The 20,658-nt window shown below is 39.4% G+C and overlaps 1 protein-coding gene across 1 annotated transcript; it reads right to left on the bottom strand.

The window, feature by feature from the left end:
• Positions 1–9,968: 9,968 nt before the first annotated feature.
• LOC148112687 (uncharacterized) lies at positions 9,969–14,009 on the bottom strand. Its single transcript, XM_087874883.1, has 2 exons — positions 13,497–14,009; positions 9,969–10,059 (listed from the first exon to the last, which is right to left on the bottom strand). Exons 1-2 carry the CDS (start codon positions 13,989–13,991, stop codon positions 10,054–10,056), a joined length of 501 nt encoding a protein of 166 aa, XP_087731009.1. The 5' UTR covers positions 13,992–14,009; the 3' UTR covers positions 9,969–10,053.
• Positions 14,010–20,658: the final 6,649 nt, after the last annotated feature.

Raw genomic sequence — 20,658 nt, 5'->3', positions numbered from 1 at the left:
GCTAAAACCTGTGACACCCCTATGCAAACTGATTTTCTTAGAAACACTGATGAATCTTCCCCTGAGTTTAAAGACAACACATTTTACAGATCAGTTATAGGTTCACTCCTTTATATATCTAATTGGACTAGGCCAGATATTGCATTACCTCTCAATCTATTGTCAAGATATGTTAGTAAACCAACCTTGTATCATTGGGAAGCTGTCAAAAGAATTCTAAGATATCTGAAGGGTACATTAGATTTTTGTTTAATGTTGGAACCCAATAATGACAGAGAACCAAAAATTACTTGTTATGCTGATGCAGATTGGGCTGGTGATACAACATGCAGAAAGAGTACTTCTGGTTATGTTTTTCTATTGAATGATAGTCCAGTTTACTGGTATACTGGTAAACAAGAACTAGTGGCCACTTCTACTACAGAAGCGGAATATGTTTGTTTGTCCAAAGCTGCAAATAACCTTGTATGGTTCAATGATCTGATCACTGATGTTTGGAAGAAACCCACCTTACCATTTATTATGCATGAAGACAATAAAGCGGCCATTGAAATATCCAGATCCGATGCAATTGGACAAAGGTCCAGGCATATTGATATAAAGTTTAAGCATGTGAGACAACTGTCTCAAGACGGATTCATTAAAGCAATACATTGCGATACTTCTGAACAATTAGCTGACATATTAACAAAACCCTTACCTTCTAAACAACACAAATATTTAACTTCTAAATTATATGTATTATATTGTCCTGAATCAGAATGTAATTGGTGTTGTGTAACGAACCGGCATTTAAAGGGGGATTTGTCAGATGTAAATGCCTTATTCTCCAATGTGTAAATAATGTATATATGGAACATCAGAGGTTAACTTATTCTTTGGACTTTAATGTATTCATAACTTACCACTCCCATTCCTAGCTCCACCCCTTGTATATATAAGGAGCCACCCTCACCATTCTCGTGGCTTCTACCTCGAATATTCAGTAAATATAGAATGCCTATCATAATTAAAAAGAAATATATTTAAAGCTTTAACTTCTATTATCTTTATTGAGTCTGATCCTGAAAATATTGCAACAGTTCCCCCGTGCAGAAAAAAAACCCTGATAGCCAGGCTCATTCTGGGACCTTGGCAAAGAAAACAGCCTTAGTCCCTTATAACTGAATGGATGTTATGGAGAATGTGACACTTAACATGCCATCAGACCTGTTGCATCACTCTTTAGCATGGGCATTAATGTAATTGCCAAAATACTGGTTTTCTGTCCTACTATGGTTCTAGATAAAGAATAAAATATTACATCCAATTAACAATTAAGTTTAAACAATTAAAAGAAAAACCTATCAGTCACTTGACTTGCTTCCTTCTTTCTTCCCTGTCTAAATCCTGGCATTTACAAAACAATTGAAAGTGAAATATTATGAAAACCAGATCTTTCACAAAAGCATTCTTAATTATTTGGTATTTCATTTGACCTTCAAATTTGGTCTGATTGATGGGGTTTTGACTTGTTATTCAGATTTTGACTGAAACCAATACACACTTTTAGTTTGTTTCCATTAATCATGGGGCTGGGTCATATTTACCTATTCAGCATGCAGTGAGCATGCAGTGTCAGGGAGACATAACAAATCACTTACCATACCATAGATGCATCATTTCACTTCAACTCTTGCTTTCATTGAATTATGAACAAGATCTGGCTATTCAGCCAAACTTTTCAGTTTGTAAATAAAAGCTAATATACCATTTCATACTATTCATTTTATATTGAAATAGAGATGTTGATAATGTAGAGATGTTGATTATGTTGTTTCTTTATAATTTATTGTTATTGTTTGTAACAATTCTCAAATCTACTAAAATAGAATGTTTAGCATGATATTATCTTTTTTTATAAAATAATTTTTATTAAACAGTTTGTATTTAAAAAAAACATGTCAGAATTGAGAACTACAAAAGCAAAGTAAGTAAGTTGATACGAAATGCTGTAAAATTACCATTAATGTTATGTAATGTTCAATACGTTACGTTTTGACATGTTTTGATATTATTATCATTTGTGGTGGTTGGGTGGGTGTTTGGGGATTGTTATGTGTGTGTGTTGGGCCTGGTCTTTGGGTGTTGTGTGAATTTCGTTGTATTGGTATACTGTGTATATACGTACACTAACAATAAAGTTATACTTATACTTATGAAATATCTAATCTGATCAAAAAAAATTTCAGGCCAAAAACTGGAATCCTTCACTCCTCATATCAGTTTGTATTATCTATAGATATTTTGGGGATAAGAAAAGTTATATATTGCTAATCATGCAGTTATGGATGTTTTAGGATTGAGCTAACATGATGTGATTGACATATATGGATCAGGTAGCCTTACAGATGTTTTGGGTTATAACCTTCATAATTTAATACATTTGGCTGTCGTGGCTACTGGCAATAGGAATCAAAATCTAGTGGCATTATTATGTTGCTTAGCTTGTGATTTTCCCAATTTTTATTTTCAAGGTAAGTCTGCATACTACATTTAACAGAATAACAGTTGGGAGGTACTTAGGAAGTTTTAAAGGGCCGCCCTACAGCTGATCAGTGTTAAAAGAAAACAAATGAGTAGACCGGTGCCTGCAAAAATACATGAGTAGATCAGTGCCTGCAAAAATACATGAGTAGATCAGTGCCTGCAAAAATATATCAGTAGATCAGTGCCTGCAAAAAATAAATGGGTAGATCGGTACAGCTCTGCAAGCAGTTAAAAGCCTGGTAGACCAGTACCTCTGCTAAATTCTAAATAATTGTCACATGACCATCAAGCCACGCCCACAAAATAAGCCACGCCCACAGAACCGGTAGTAAAAAAATTTAGAACCCACCCCTGGGCTGTCCAGTTTCTTCTTAAAAAGCTCCAGTGTTGGAGCATCTACAACTTCTGAATGCAAGCCATTCCACTGGTTAATTGTTCTCACTGTTAGGAAATTTCTCCTTAGTTTTAGGTTGTTTCTCTTGTTTAGTTTCCATCTGTTGTTTCTTGTCTTGACTTCTGTTGCTTTGGAAAACAGGTCAACCCCCTCTTTGTGACAGCCCCTCAAATATTGGAACACTGCTATCATGTCTCCCTTAGACCTTCTTTTCACTAGACTAGGCATACCCAATTCCTGAAACCTTTCTTCATATGTTTTAGCCTCCAGTTCCCTAATCATCTTTGTTGCTCTTATCTGCACTTTTCCTAGTCAATTTTACAAATTGAGCTGCTTTGCAATAATTCTAAAAAAAATCCTTATGTATATATTTCTCTGATATTATTGGCATTCAGTTACCTGAAATTGTTTTCATCTGATTATCAAAGCTAGGAGACTTGCCAAGTTTGAGCTTTTAATTATATGAAAATGGAAACAAACTATGCAAAACCAGAAAGAGTTGGTGCTGTGCATTCTGCTGTGTCACCATTTCCTTTCCTTTATTAGTACATTTTTACTAATTTTAGCCTTGATTGTGGCTACAAAGAAGAGTAGGGCAAGCCTCATTTTATAGTATGTCACAGCAAAAAATGAGACATGGGGAAAATAAATGTCTGTCATGAATATTCTCATTTATTTTAACTAGGCTAATAGGAAAAGACAGGTAAATCTTAAAGGATTGAGAACAAAAGCTTGGCAAGGATAAGCCAATGAAATGCAGAGGATTATGGAGCAATGGAAAAGGCTTATGCAAATGTTATTGCTCTAAAAAGACAAGCAAAAAACTCATAAGGCCATGTTTCTTTGCAAGAGCACCAGCTCTTCCTTGCAAGACCATAGAAATCCATATAGTTATTTATTTAAAGATATTTAAAAATATTATGTCAGCTCTGCCTGGCTCTGCTGGGGCCTCACAGGCATCCTGCCATAAAAAGAAGAAGGGGAGAAGGATGAAAGGGGGAAAGATGAAAGGGCAGTAAAGCTTTGTATGTACGTGATAGGAAATCAGGAGTGGGGAATGACAGGTGAGAAGGACCAAAGCATCTGGAGCCTGTTTGTACCTGCATCCCATGGCCAGGCACCCTGAGAAATATGGCCACACTGTCTTCAGGCAGGATCTTAAATTCCAATTGTACACCAGTTCTGAGAAAGTGTGATCTCTACCTAGTTGTATAGCCCAGTATGGCTTTTGTCTGAATGTCAGCCACAAAACAGCCCTTCTTCTTTGGCCTCTACACAAGGTCACTCCAGAGGTTTAGCTTACTGTTATCTCCTGCAGCATCACAGACATCCATTATGACATCTCATTACCCAAAATGGATTTGAAAACCTTTCCATCCTTCCTTAAGCCTTCACAGCACCTACAAAACAATATCAATATACTTTGATAAACATACATCTGGTCTTAACATTATCTACCACCCGAAAAACATTAAATCTTTTGGTTCTGTCTCAGCATTTCTTGACGAACAGAAACTAGCTTCAGAAATTATAACAATAAAGAAAACTCATCCTTTTCTGACATCTACTGCTCATCTACTTTTTTGCAAGCATCATATGAAAGCCCTTCATGAAAACCATCTTATTTGTTGATGATATTGAAAAATCTAAGTAAATTGGGTACTGATAACTATTAGTAGCTTTAATGCAACTTCATGGGTAATGTTTCAAAACAACATAATGGGACAAAATTAACAAAATTCATGAAATCAAACAATACACAATTATAGAATTCTTACAGAAAGAATTTAGAAAAGATTATAATTTTGCCTTTTACACTTAAGACTGAAATAAATTTAATTTTATTTATATTTTTACCAAGAGCATACCATGTTCTTTTTGAATTACTTACAATAAACATGGGCATCATTGCAAAATGAATTTGTCATGTATATTTCCCAAAGTATATATTTTATGATTTCTTTCTATTGACTGATTATGTGCTATCAAGTTGTCAACTCTCAGCAACCACATTTTCTCCATGACGATCTACCCCTAGCATCTTTACTTTAAAGACCACTGACAATTTAGCAAGTAAATGGAGCTTTTTCATTCAGCAATATTATGTTTTAGAAACATAGAACCTGTGGATCTCTGAATAACTCTTACATCTGATGATGGGCTAACAGTGCACTTGTCGCCATTGTAAATGAATCCATCCACCTTGCTGCTGGTCATCCTCTTCTCTTTCCTTCCATCTTTCACAGCATTATTTTAATCCCCCTTCATCCAAAAGTTATATTGTATGAATTTTAATTGAATTCATGCAATTTGGTATTGGAAAGGCTAAACAAGGATTGCTGGCTAAAAATTCTGTGAGTCAGTCTCAATACATTTGAAAATGGCTATATGAATCAATAACTGTAAGGAGAAAATTATTTTTCTCAATACCGTACTGAGTAAAAATCCCCCAATCTCCCAGAAAGTATTTATTTGTGTTTCAAGAAAATCTTCACTGGTTATTGCTGTCTTGTACTGCACAATGAGCAATGATTACTCTGACTGGATGCAGACTGAAAAAAGCAGAAAACTTTGGCTTCAACCAGTAATTCTACTCAAGCATCAGATATGATAATTATTCCTAGATCCACAGATCTACAATTATGTTCATAAAACAAAGTATGAATAAAAAAACTATATTTAGTTGCTAAGTTGTCAGTGGTCCTTAAAATAGAAGAAGAAACATTAATTCCCTCTTTAAAATACACCATGACTAATGGTCATGTATTTGGGCAGGCATTTTTGGATCACCAATGATTTCTTTGATTTTCCAAGGTCTTTTTGCTACATACATTTTTAAATGTATTTTTAAAAAATAAATGTAAAATTAACCAGAATATTTTCCATTAATTCTATAATCTGGTCTACTAATTTTCAGAATTAGTAAATATATTTTATATTAATTGAATGGTGATGTCACAGCTGAGTGATATAGTGCCAATGATAAGTACACCTGTAACTTACAAATAATTGATTTAAATGTTACAGTTATTGAATGTACAATGCTACCTTCAGAGTCAATAGACTGAAAAGTTAGGCAATTAAATATATGTAGTTATCCTTCCCCTCCTCCCCACAGTTCAATGCTGTGTAAATTAATTTAATTTTCTGCAGTCCTCAAGCAAGTGTTGGACTAAATGCAATTAGTTTACCCAGACATGAACAAACCAAGGACAGGATGTAATTATATTTGTAGAAACAGCATCTAAACATTAGGCTCTGTTTCTTTTATCTAATGGTCCTTGCTTGAATCTTTACAGGAAAATAGCTGGGTTTTTTTTAGTAATTACAATATAATGGACAGCCTAATTCAAGATATGGACAATTATATAGCTGCTTTATCACAGATCCCTGCCCTGTGCCTTTATTCAGGATTAAATGTTATAAAGATCTCACACATTCAATGAAACCAGAACTATAATAAAGTGTGCCAGAAGATATATATTAAGTGCATCAATGAATGAAAAGTTTCAAAGTCCTTACTCATGGAAAAGTTCATCAAAGACAGACGAAGGATAAATTTAGGCTTGCTATTATTGAACCCACAGATATTGTTCTATGTCAGTTAAGAAATTGTAAACACAGCAAATAAACCATTTTGAAGAATTAAAAAACACACAAAAATGCAACTTCTCTTGATGTTCACTTTATGCTTCTCCAACTTCAGCATGTTCTTCAGGAGAGACCGAGAGGAGAATATAAATTACAACACTTCTTGAGATTATCACATTGATCAAGTTCATGATTATGGGAGTTTTAAATTAGGGATTTCTAACCTGGGGGTGGTGACCCCCCCCCAAAAGGTACAAGATAGAATTTCAGGAGGTGTAACAAAGAATGGCTTGTGTCCCTTAGTGAAGAATCATGAGTCATGATTACTTTTGTAAGAGATGCAAATATGAATCAAACATTTCATAGGGTTGTGGGACATAGAAAAGATTGGGAATCACTGCTTTAGATAAACCAGATATTTTTTCTTAATCTGATTATTGAGCTTTTATTATAAAAATATAGATAGTTATTAAGTTTGACTCCAAATCTGTTATAACTAAATGAGCCGTGGTGGTGCAGTGGTTAGAATGCAGTTCTACAGGCTACTTCTGCTGACTGCCGGCTGCCTGCAATTTGGCAGTTCAAATCTCACCAGGCTCAAGATTGACTCAACCTTTCATCCTTTCCAGGTGGGTAAAATGAGGCCGCAAATTGTTGGGGGCAATATGCTGACTCTGTAAACCACTTAGAGAAGGCTGTAAAGCACTGTAAGTCTAAGTGCTATTGCTATTGCTAAATAACTTAATAAGATATATATATATATATATATATATATATATATATATATATATATATATATATATATCTTGTTTTATATATTTGTTTTTTGAGGTTTTCACGGGTGTTTGTATGTAGGTCTTTGGTTATTTGGGTTTTGGTTATTTTATACACACACACACACACACACACACACACACACACATACATACACATGTAACCTATTGAACACAATTATTTTTTAAATTCACCTTCATAAGAATGTACTGTCAGAGCACCTAAGGTAATTCTTAATGTTCAAACTATAAATCAATCTTTATTATGGTCACAGACCAGCACCACAAACAAAACCATTGCAAACAATAATAATAGTAAAAAAATAAATAAAAGGCAGACAGTATAATATATTGCTATTGTCAGCAGTTAAAGTTTGCCTAATTTTACATATAGCATAAAAAAATTAATCATATTCAAAGAAACTACTTTGTACTGATCCGATAACAGTAGTTGCATATAAAAAAGATCAGTATTTCCCAGATATTTTATTAGGTAAGGTGTTATAAATTGAGTTCATGATTCCTTATAGAAGAAATATATCTAGCTTATAGAAATGGAAAAAAAGTTTTAAAAAATAACATTTTTTAAAAGCCTCATGATTTGTGATGATGGTATTTTAATATAATGTTCAAACTATATTAAAATATCACCATCACAAATCAAGAGGCGGTTTAAAACCATGTTATTTTTTTCCCTCATCTTTCTTCCATTTTAGAACTCGATATAAGAGGATTTTCCAGGTAGGATCTCAGATTCTAAGTACAGTCTACCCAGTTTATGTTCAATCAAGCTTCTTGTATAGCTGCCCCAAATGGATTTACTTTTAATATATATAATTTAATTTTTAAAAAGGAATAGGAAACCAGTACACAATTACACAAAGTCTTTAACATTGCCTTTATTTAAAATGTTCTTTCCTAGAAAAGGATCTCAAATAATAAAACAAGACCATCAACTGGGCACATGTCTAATTAGCATTCTAGAGCAGGGGTCTCCAACCTTGGTAACTTTAAGACTTGTGGACTTCAACTCCCAGAATTCCTCAGCCACCTTTGCTTGCCAAGGTTGGAGACCCCTGTTCTACAGCATCGGAGATATAAGGACTACTCTAGGCATTTGCCAAGCATCAGGACTGATTTGAACACACACACACACACAAACACAAACTACCCCTAAAAAAATCCTAGAATACATCAACAGCATTTATGTTATTTAAAAAAAATCATTGTATTATATTAAACTAATTAACAAACTAAAAAGTGTAGCGGAAATAGAAAAGGGAAAATAAGGTTTGTAAAATTATTACAAACATTTTTTAATGACCATAAATCTTTTCTTCCACTCTTTTTGTTGAAAGGATACTAAATCACAAGTTGATAACCAAAACAGCATCAGATTTGTCACTTCAAAAAGTGTGTTACTTCTCTTTTCAGTGTTACTTGGTCATCCTTTTCACCAGCATTTTACTCTAAAAAAATCCAATTCATAGCAAAAAAAAAAACCCATATCAAAAAGTCTGAATGTACTCCATCTACTGGAGAAATAGTAAAAAATATGTTCATCTTTCATACACATGACAGATCCAAACTCATATTAACCCTTTTGTTAATCTCAGTTCCAGAACATTTAAGCTCCTTATTCCAGAGATCACATTAAAGGCTAATTTTACTTTAATCAGCTTCCTTTAAAAATAGGCTGCTGGTTTATAAGCTAACTTTTATTCCTCTAAATTTTTCAAATGGTGTGCTATTTTAAAAACATCAATAGCCTCTGAACAGATTAGACCAGCTTGTAACTGTATGACATTAACAAAATGCCAAGAGGTTTTGTGAGGTATTTTAAATCAAACTTACTTTTCAAAATTCTGAAACAGTTTTTAAAATGGCTTCCTAGAACTTAATTGATCCAACATATTATAAGAAACTATGTTAGGAGTATTCCATAATGCAAGCTTTAATACCCAAATAGGTTCAAATTACATATGCAACCCAATATTTTCCAAATATATCCCGCAGCATTAAGTCCATATATTGAAAGAAATCTTTACAGAAGTAGGAATCCCAATACTTGTCAATATTTTAACAGAGTCAAATAATAACTCTTTACATGAGCCCCAAGAAAACCTGAATTCTGAAATTCCATGTTCCACTCAGGAACTAGTAAAGTTAAATCCACTATTCAAATAAGTAATTATAATTTGTACAATGTGTTACAGACTCTCCTTACCAAGGAATTCTACTCAAAGTCCTATGTGTTCAAGTTAAAATAATGTGATAGAATAAACATTAGGAATCAAGATAGGAAAATTTATCAAATCTAGATAAACCTTTGAGTGTCAGGTATGCTTCCTTCAGTATCCAGGAAAGAAAACCCCAAACTCAAGCATTTTGAAGAATTTGGTACTTTTACTGAATATGAAAAGATTAACACCCCAGTGAAAAGCTGGAAGTGACCAAAATGCGCGAAATGCATCTACTAAGCTTCTTCCCCCCTCGTGTTTATATTTTCTCAGCCAATCTAAAGGTCTTCCAAAGGTCAGGTGGCAACACGTCTGGCAGCGTCATCCATCAGGAATGTCGAGACACTTGGTTAGCCATCCCCTTCTGAAATCCAGTTTCGATTCCCACGAAGTCCCCTCCTACAAAGACAAACCCCCTCCTGCTCTCTTCCCCCCCTTTGCTCCATACCTAATCCCTCTCCGTTTCTTATGGCAGCTAAAGCAGGAAAGCTGAGGCTGACATTCGGCCCCTCTTGCAGAAGAGACGTTAGTCCTAAATAAAAGGAAGAAAGAGAAAGAGAAACAGAATATATACAATGATCAAGGTTTATCAGGGTATTTGGCATAGAACTGTTGTACTTTCTTGGGAGCTCGGACATCCCGTTTATTTACCCATTCAGCCTGAGATAGTGGGAAATGTTTCCAGGCAATTAGATATTGGACTTTACCATGGTGTTTTCTAGAGTCCAAGATTTCCTTAACCTCAAAATGTTGCTCCCCTTCTATGAGGATGGGAATTGGAGGGTTGCTATGATCAACCCTTAGGGGAGATGAGTGTTCAGGTTTCAATAAACTAACATGAAATACAGGATGTATCCGTCTCAAGGTTTTTGGTAATTCTAATTCAACTGTCACTGGATTTATCAGTCTAATCACACGGAATGGTCCTACATACTTAGGCCCCAGCTTTTTAGATCTCTGAGTGGTTTGTAAGTATTTGGTAGACAAATAGACTTTATCCCCCACTTTGTAAATGTGAGCTGGGGACCTTTTCTTATCGGCTTGTGCCTTATGAGCTCGGTGTGCCTCATCTAATGCCTTCCGAGTCACTGTCCAGGTGCTCCTTAATTGTTCCATCCAATCTATCAAGGAGGGATTTTGGGGATCATCTTGAGGTAACTCGGGAATGGGTACAAAATCCTGGCCCGATGCAACCTTAAAAGGGGTGAATCCGGTGCTACTATGCACAGAATTGTTATACGCCACTTCTGCAAATGGCAACAAGTCTACCCAATTGTCCTGTTGGTAATTCACGTAACACCTAAGGTATTGTTCGAGCACCCCATTGGTTCTTTCACAAGCACCATTTGTCTGAGGGTGGTGACTGGAACTCAACCCCTGTGCGGAGCCTATCAATCTTAAAAATTCTCTCCAGAAACTGGAAGTAAATTGCACACCCCTATCAGAAATTATTCTTTTCGGAGACCCATGTAGTCGGTAAATCTGCCGAATAAATAATTTTGCGAGGGTTTTTGCTGAAGGGATCTTTGAGCAAGGTATGAAATGTACTTGTTTGGAAAACAAATCAGTTACTACCCAAATGACAGTGCAGCCCTCACTGTCGGGTAAGTCCACAACAAAATCCATAGATATTTCCTTCCATGGGGCGTTCGGTCTAGCCACACCTTGCAGTAATCCAGGGGATTTCCCTGGAGGTCTTTTAGCCGAGGCACATACTGGACAGCTAGCCACATATGCCTGTATGTCCTTTTTTAGTGCAGGCCACCAAAACTGTCTCTTAACAAGATGTAAAGTTTTGACAAACGCAAAGTGTCCTGCGGCTTTGGCATCATGCGCATATTTCAAGACGGTTGGTCTTAATGTGGTCGGAACATACAATTTTGATCCAACCCAAGCTAGTCCGTCGCGAAGTGTGCATTCATTCGAGTGGATTTTAAACCACTTGTCAGCTTTTAGCGCTTCTCGTAACTTTTCGAGTAAATCCCCTGAGAGTTCTGGATCGGTTTTACTCTGCGCTCTGGTAGTGACAGGTGTTGCCAATTGCATTAAGGGGATCATTGGTTGAACCAGTTCCTTCTTTATGCTGTTGTACTGTGGTAATCTGGAAAGTGCGTCCGCCATGAAATTTTTCCCCCCAGGAAGGTAACCTAAAGTGAAATTGAAACGCTTGAAATGTTGGGCCCAGCGTGCCTGTTTGGGTGACAATTTGCGTGGTGTTTTTAATGCTTCTAGATTCTTATGGTCAGTCCACACCTCGAAAGGGTGTTTTGCCCCTTCTAAAAATTGTCTCCATGTTAACAGCGCCCATCTAACTGCAAACGCTTCCTTCTCCCATATGGCCCATCTTCTTTCTGTCTCAGATAGCTTACGGGATGTGTAAGCACAGGGTTGTAATATTCCATTCTCATTCTTTTGCAAGAGTATCGCTCCTACGGCAACGTCGCTAGCATCCGCTTGTACTACAAAAGGTTGTTCTATGTCGGGGTGTTTGAGCACAGGTTCAGCTGCAAACAACCGTTTCAGTTTTTCGAAAGCGGCCTGACAGTCCATAGTCCATTCTAGTGGTTTCGAGGGTTTGGGTTTTATTTCCCCTTTGGTTTTGAGCAAGTTTGTAATTGGCAGTGCGATTTTTGCGAAAGAGGGGATAAATTGTCTATAAAAGTTAGCAAACCCTAAGAAACTCTGTAACTGTTTACGGGTGCGTGGTGCGGCCCATTCCATTACTGCCCGGACCTTTTCCGGGTCCATCTCTATTCCCTCATGCGATATACGATATCCAAGATAGTCGATTTTGTCTTGATGGAATTCACATTTAGAAAGTTTGGCATAGAGTTCAGCTGCTCTGAGTTTATTCAAGACCGCTCGAACCAATCTTATATGGTCGGCCATGTTGTCAGAATAAATTAGAATATCGTCCAAATAGACCAACACCCCCTTATATAGATGCTCATGCAACACTTCGTTGATCAACTGCATGAATACGGCCGGGGCCCCCTGTAGTCCAAAAGGGAGTACTCTAAATTGGAAACACCCCAGTGGGCAATTAAATGCTGTCTTCCATTCATCTCCCTCTTTTATTCTCACTCGGTAGTATGCCTCTCTTAAATCAAGTTTGGTAAAAAATTTTCCCTTTCCTAAATGGGCCAACATGTCCTTCATAAGTGGGAGGGGATAGACATTTTCCACGCAAATGGCGTTCATGTTTCTATAATCAACAACTAATCTGAAGGATCCATCTTTCTTTTCGCGGAACATTACTGGCGCTGCTACCTTGGGTTTGGCTCGTTCGATAAATCCCCGTTCTAAGTTTTTGTCAATAAAATTCCGCAATTCCTCCAATTCTCGAGGTGTCATGGGGTATATTTTTGGTTTGGGAAGCTTCACCCCTGGGAGTATTTCAATGGTGCAGTCAGTGGCCCTGTGAGGAGGCAGAGTATCAGACGCTTTTTCACTAAACACTTCCTTGAGGTCCCAATATTCCTTCGGAATTTTCTCTTCTCCCTCAATATAGTTAATGGCTACTGCGGCCCCTTCTGGTCTTATGTCGTCCCTTAGGGAGGGGCCTTCCTTTTCCGGAGGTGGTTCTGCCGTACGGATGCGCAGGACCCCCGTTTTCCAATTTACTCGTGGGTTCCATTTACGAAGCCAGGGCAGTCCTAGAATTAGGGGCCTTTCCATGCCAGGTGCTACGATAAAGATGAGTTTTTCTATATGATTCCCCAATTGTAGTTCAAGGGGTTCGGTCATAAAACTAGCTGGGCCCCCTCCTGCAATCGACCCATCTAATTGACAAAATGCAATGGGTCTTTTTAAAGTTTTCAGTCTCAGTCCCATTTCCTCCACTACTTTGGGGCTAATTATGCACCTAGTGCACCCCGAGTCCAACAGGGCTAACAATTGCGCGTGAGTTCCTGTGGAGGGCACCCTTACTTCTATGGGGATGAGTAAGGGTTCTTCCGTGTGACTCACCCGTTCATCGGTGTCCGAGTCGGAGTCCGTCTCGCTGTCGTCATCGTTGGTCGGAGTTCCCAACTCACGCTGGTTCCGGGGAGTGAACTCAACGACTTCTCCTTTCAGGGCGGTGCCGCGGGTTTTGGCGGGCATTTTATCGCTTTTCTTTTGGCTGGCCCCAGTGGCTTTTGGCGGTGGTTTGGAGAAACATTCGGCCGCCCGGTGACCCTCCTTCCCACATTTGAAACAGGTGAAGGGCTTTGACTTGGGTTTGAATTCGGTCTTCCCGCCAGTCATCTTGGCCGCCCCCTTATGGTAGAAAGAGGATGACTGGTCCCCCATCCGCCTTCCTCGGAGTTCGCTCCGTTTCAGCTCGATCTCCACATCCTCAGCTACTATGTACCATCTATCCAAATCATCGGGGACCCCCATGCTCCTGCAATCTTGATATATCTCATCATTCAGTCCATCCTTGAAACTCTCCAAAAGCGCCATTTCTGACCAGCCTGTCATATAAGGTGCCAGTTCACGAAACTCTTGAATATACTCTGCCACCGGCCTCCGACCCTGCTGAATGCTTTTCATTCTGAGTCTCGCCTTTCGTTCAGCTAAATGGTCTTCAAAACGTCTTCTAAGGGCCCTCATGAACTGGTTGTAATTTCTCAGCAGGAGGGAGTTGTTATTGTGGAGAACTACCATCCACTCAGCCGCCACTCCCTCTAGGGCATTCGCAACGCTTCTGACTTTAGCCGCATCCGTTTCATAGTCCTCCCCCCAATCCTGCATGTGGTTCCACACTTGGGTCAGGAAAAATCCCAAGGTTTTAGGATTTCCATCAAACTTCCCAGGAAGGGGGGGGATTTTTGGCTTTTTACGTCTGCGGGGGGGGGCCTGCAGGGCTGGGGTTCTCTGGCTGGCTGCATCTCTTCCTCAAGCTGCCGAAGCCTGGGATGTTCCCTCCTCAAACTCTTCCTCTCCCCCGCAGGCTGTCTCTTCGGCCTCCCCCCTGGGGTCTGCTTCCCCCTTCTCCACAGGAGTTTCAAAAGACTCACGGTTTTTTCTGCTTTCTTCCACATCACGGATAAGCTGCAAGGCTTGATCTATCATGAGACGTTCCTTCTGCTGTTGCATCCACACTGCCTCCCTTTTTCGGGGTCTGGAAGTCGTCACTCCCCGGGGGTTCTCCCCCCAGTCCAGCAGTCTCCCCACACCTTTTGACCATCTGGCCTCCTCCGGTTCCAAACGGAGTTTTTCCAGCCATTCTGCAGTTTCTCTTTCCAACTGGAGGGCGGTTGAACTCGCTGCCCCCATCTTCCCTTCTTCATCACTCCCTCGATCTGACATACTTTGGATTTTCAGTCCCCTCGGGTTTTGTCCGGGATGACTGAGAACACTTCCAGCTTAATGTCAGGTATGCTTCCTTCAGTATCCAGGAAAGAAAACCCCAAACTCAAGCATTTTGAAGAATTTGGTACTTTTACTGAATATGAAAAGATTAACACCCCAGTGAAAAGCTGGAAGTGACCAAAACGCGCGAAATGCATCTACTAAGCTTCTTCCCCCCTCGTGTTTATATTTTCTCAGCCAATCTAAAGGTCTTCCAAAGGTCAGGTGGCAACACGTCTGGCAGCGTCATCCATCAGGAATGTCGAGACACTTGGTTAGCCATCCCCTTCTGAAATCCAGTTTCGATTCCCACGAAGTCCCCTCCTACAAAGACAAACCCCCTCCTGCTCTCTTCCCCCCCTTTGCTCCATACCTAATCCCTCCCCGTTTCTTATGGCAGCTAAAGCAGGAAAGCTGAGGCTGACATTGAGTTAAATTCACCTTCATCATGTTATTTTATTGCAAATACTCAAAGAGAAACAGTTTGATGTAGTGGTTAAGGCATCAAAATAAAAACTGGGAGACTGTGAATTCTATTCCTTCCTCAAGCATGAAGCCAGATAATGGATCTTGGGCTAGTCCCTCTGTCTTAATCCTAGGAAGTAGGCAATGGCACATTATTTCTGAAAATTTGCCAGGAAAACTGCAGGGACTAGTACAGGAAGTTACAGAACTCAAAGTGGCTCAACACACATACACCCAAGAAAAAAAAAATACTCAAAAGAATCCTAATTTTTCTATCTTCTAAAGTTGAGAAAGGGAGTTTTTATATGAAGAAACAAAACGTAAAACCCTAATGCTTATATCCATGTTAATCATTGCTATGATTCAGAGTCATCAAGTCTGATTTATTCCAATTTATAGAGAAAATGGGATACCAAATTCACTCATTAGTGAAATGAGGCTTTCTACAAAATTGTCTATCTTTAACAGAGCCTGTAGTACAGTGGACTAAAGCACTGTTATTAACATCTGCTGCTTGCAATTACTGCAAGTTCAAATCTCACCAGGCTCAAGGTTGACTCAGCCTTTCATCCTTTCAAAGGTAGGTAAAATGACGACCCAGATTGTGGGGGCAATAAGCTGACTTTGTATAAATATACAAAAGTATGAAAGCTATTGCTTAACGCATTGTAAGCCGCCCTGAGACTCTGGAAAAGGGCGGCATATAAATTAAAGCAAAAGCAAAAAAAAACAAAACCCATTGCTGTGGATAAAATCATAAATAAATGTTAAAGTATTATTTGCATATAACATTATATGCTCTGCTTCTTGTTATAATATTAATGTTGCTAAAAATTCTAATTCTACTAATAAGATGATCTAAATTTAAATAAGAAAGAAAGAAAAGAGAGATTATCAGTATGTAAAATATCATAACAAGGAAATGATACACTATTAATTATCAATTTTGATTTGGGAGTTATGGAGTCTAGCATTATGAGATACTATTCGGAAACAACTCAGGCAGATGCCTCCCTGATTCAAAGAAATATAAAGAAAGTCATACAACACAATGATACTTGCAAGGTTCTGTTACCACACGCAATCTCAATAAAAGTAGTTTTTACTTTCCAAATTAATATCTGGGTTTGGTTTACTTAGTTACACTAGATGCTGCTAGTGTGACTAAAAAGGCCAATTCGAGAGTGGCGATCCCTTCCACACTGAGGGCAGATACATTCTGTCCCCTGCCCAGCCCCCAGATTTCGCTGGTTCTGGGACTGCCTCTTTGCCTCAGCCTGCTGAACAAGTGTCTCTTCGAATTGGAGAAGGCCATGCTGCATCTTTAGCCTCCAAGCTGAAAGATCGGAGGTCAAAGTTTCCCAGTTGTTAATGTCCATTCCCAGGGCCTTTAGGTCCCACTTGCAAATATCTTATATTGCAGCTATGGTCTCCCTCTGAAGCACTTTCCCTGCACTAATTCTCCATATAGGAGATCTTTCAGAATCCGACCATCAGTCATTCTCACAACATGCCCCAGCCAGCGTAGACGTCGCTGTTTCAATAGTGTATACATGCTAGAAATTCCAGCACATTCCAAGACTGTGCTATTTGGAACTTTGTCCTGCCAGGTGATGCCGAGAATTCATCGGAGACAACGCATGTGAAAGGTGTTCAACTTTCTCTCCTGCCGTGCGTAGAGGGTCCAAGACTCACTGCAGGACAAGAGTGTGCTCAGGACGCAGGCTCTATAGAACTGGATCTTTGTATGTTCTGTCAGCTTCTTATTAAGCCATACTCTCTTTGTAAGTCTGGAAAATGTGGTGGCCGCTTTACCAATACCTTTATTCAGCTCAGTATCTAAAGAGAGAGTGTCAGAGATAGTTGATCCGAGGTACACAAAGTCATGGACAACCCCCAGTTCTTGTGCAGAGATTGTAATACAGGGAGGTGAATCCACGTCCTGACCCATGACTTGTGTTTTTTTCAGGTTGATTGTTAGTCCAAAGTCTTGGCAGGCCTTACTAAAACTGTCCATAAGTTGTTGAAGGTCTTCGGCAGAGTGAGCAGTGATGGCAGCATCATCAGCGAAGAGGAAATCTCGTAAGCATTTCAGCTGGACTTTAGACTTTGCTCTCAATCTAGAGAGATTAAAGAGTTTTCTGTCTGATCTGGTCCAGAGGTAAATACCCTCTGTTGCAGTTCCAAAAGCATGTTTCAGCATGACAGCAAAAAAGATCCCAAATAAAGTTGGTGTGAGGACACAGCCCTGCTTCACTCCACTTCGAATATCAAAGGAATCTGAAGTTAAGCCATCAAAAACTACAGTGCCCTTCATTTCCTCATGAAAGGACCTGAGGTGGACATCCAATCTTGGGGAGAATTTTATAAAGGCCATCCCTGCTAACCAAGTCAAAAGCCTTTGTAAGATCAATGAAGGCTATGAAAAGTGGCTGTCTTTGTTCCCTGCATTTCTCCTGCAACTGTCCAAGGGAAAATACCATGTCAGTAGTGGACCTGTTGGCTCGAAATCCACACTGTGATTCTGGATAGACTCTCTCTGCAAGCACCTGGAGCCTCTTCAGTACGACACGGGCAAGCAGCTTCCCTACAACACTAAGAAGAGAGATGCCACGGTAGTTGTTACAGTCACCACTGTCACCTTTGGTTTTGTACAGTGTGACGATATTTGCATCCTTTATGTCCTGTGGAGGGTACCTTCCCTCCAACAAAGACAGAAGATTTCATGCAGTTTAGTGGAGATGTTCTCTTTGCAGCACTTCAGAACTTCAGCAGGAATGTTATCTTTCCCGGGTGCCTTGCCAGAGGCAAGGGAGTCCAGGGTCACATTTAGTTCTTCTAAAGTTGATTCACTGTCAAGCTCCTCCAAGACAGGCAGGCACTCAATGTTATTTAATGCTTCTTCTGTTACCACATTTTCTCTGGAATATAACTCAGATTAGTGCTGCACCCAGCATGCCATCTGCTATGCACGGTCCTGGATAACCTCACCTGTAGCAGACTTCAGAGGTGCAGATTTCTTCTGTGTTGGACCTAAGGCCTGCTTGATGCCATCATACATCCCCTTGATGTTGCCTGTGTCAGCTGCTATCTGAATCCGAAAGCAAAGCAGCAGCCAATAATTGTTAACACATCTCCTGGTGGTCTGTTGGACTTTGCTACGAGCAGCTCGCAGAACCTGTAGGTTGCGCTCCCTGGAACAGGCTTTATATGCAATTAGAGCTCTCCTTTTTTCCTCGATGGCTGGCGTCAACTCCTCTGAATGGACTTTAAACCAATCTGCTGTCTTTCTGATCACCTTACCAAATACTGACAAGACATGTTATAAACAGCATTCTTGAAATATTCCCATCGTTCAGATGCATTTACTTCAGCTGGGCCTGGGAGAATTTCCTTGAGTGCTTGTGCAAATTCCTCCACTTTGCCCTGATTGTTGATGTCAATTCGTGGTGTTCCTTCCTTCTTCAAGTGATGCAATCTCTTTGTTTGCAGTTTTATTCTGCTGCACACCAAGAAGTCGTTTGTATCGCAATCAGCACCCTGATAGCTGCGTGTGATTGTAATATTGGGGAGGTTGGAGTGCCTGGTAAGAATGAAGTCGAGCTGGTGCCAATGCTTCGATCTTGGATGTCTCCAAGAGACTCTGTGTTGAGGCTTTGTTTTAAAGTATGTATTGCTAATGCAAATATCATAGTAGCAGCAAAACTCCAGCAGTCGTTGGCCATTTTCGTTCATTTTTCCAACACTGAACTGACCTAAACAAGTGGGCCAAGAACTATAATCAGCTCCAACTCTGGCATTAAAATCACCAAGGATAAACAGTGGTTCTTTCTCAGGGATTTTCTTGATAGTAGCAGCCAGATCGTAGAATTTGTCTTTAGATTCTACTGAAGATGATAATTTCGGAGCATATGCACTAATAAGAGTAATCAGCCCTGCTGATGAGTGGAGCTGCAAGGACAGAATTCTTTCACTTCCTGCAGGAGGTGGAGTAATGGATCCTAGTAGGGTGTTTCTGACCACGAAGCCAACCCCATAGTGCCTAGATTTGTTTGATGGTTTTCCCTGCCAGAAGAAAGAGAAGTTTTTCTCCTTAAAAGATCCTGAGTCTAACAGTCTTGTCTCTTGAAGGGTGATGATGTCCATCTGCAGTCTGCTTAACTCCATGTCAATGGCAGCTGGCTTACGTAAGTCATCTATCTCTTGTAAATCATCAGAAAAGCCGGGGGTCATTGTCCGAACATTCCATGTGCCCAACTTTAAGGCTAAAGTTTTCTTATGTTTGTTACATGGTGCAAAGTTATCGATCTGCTTGTCAGCTTTGACCCTAAACCCCGCACACCCTGTGGCGGGGCAGCACCTTACTGGCTGGGGGCTGCCCAGCTTAAAGTGGGTGGTAGCTGTCCAATGAGGTACAATGACCTCTCCCACCGACGAAAGTGGCCCCTGGCGTTACGCTCTATGCCAATCAAGCCAAGACTTATAACCAGTGGCAGTTACTGGTTATAAGTCTTGGCTTGATTGGCATAGAGCGTAACGCCAGGGGCCACTTTCGTCCCATGTTGTTTCAATGCTGTATGCAAAGCTGGAGTGTCCTCTCCAGAGCACAAGGCCTGGGTAGATTAATATGGAATACAGACTGTTACTCAAGCAGCAGATTCCCCCTCTCCACGTCGCTGAAATAGTCCAATGGAATGGCAAAGCCGATACATTTAGTTCCAGCTGTGTCGCAGGAGTTATCAGAACGTGATTGTACACAGTCATGAACTGCTTCTGGGACTCCAGCTCCGGATTTTGCCTCAAGGTTGACTCCTGAAGCCTTTTCCAGTAGTAAATATAGCACAAGGCAGCGGAGGTTTGTAATCAGAGTTTCCCTCCCCCTAGAAGATGGTGAGTAAACCATATAATCCAAAATATAAGAATTTGTGGAAACCAAAGATAAATTTAATAAAGTCCAAGAAACTGTATGAAAGGCCAATATTCAATATTCCAATATTCAAAGAAATTCTAGCTGTCAGTTTTAAATTAGAATAAAGAAAGAAATTGATTAAACTTTCCAAATTGTCACCAAGAAGACTTTAGAGCTATCTCCATACAATCATGAGATGTTAAGTTTGATTTAAAGGAGACTTAGTTTTACCATTCAGCTTTGAAAATGTGTCTGCAATTTAATGCTTTGTGTGCCATTAAAAAAAAGCTATGGAACAAGTTACCCATTATATTTATTAGTTCCTTTGTGATTTTTGTCCCAATATAGGATTCTGTGATTAATGCACTTGTCCAACATATATTGTCAATTCTTTTTATATCCAGGATAGCAAATAGTTCA

Source organism: Pantherophis guttatus, chromosome 8, assembly GCF_059756535.1.
Source record: "Pantherophis guttatus breed Tessera chromosome 8, ASM5975653v1, whole genome shotgun sequence".
In the NCBI taxonomy this organism is placed as follows: domain Eukaryota; kingdom Metazoa; phylum Chordata; class Lepidosauria; order Squamata; family Colubridae; genus Pantherophis; species Pantherophis guttatus.
Note: the sequence above shows the minus strand (reverse complement) of the source record. Positions and strands in the feature narration are given on the sequence as shown.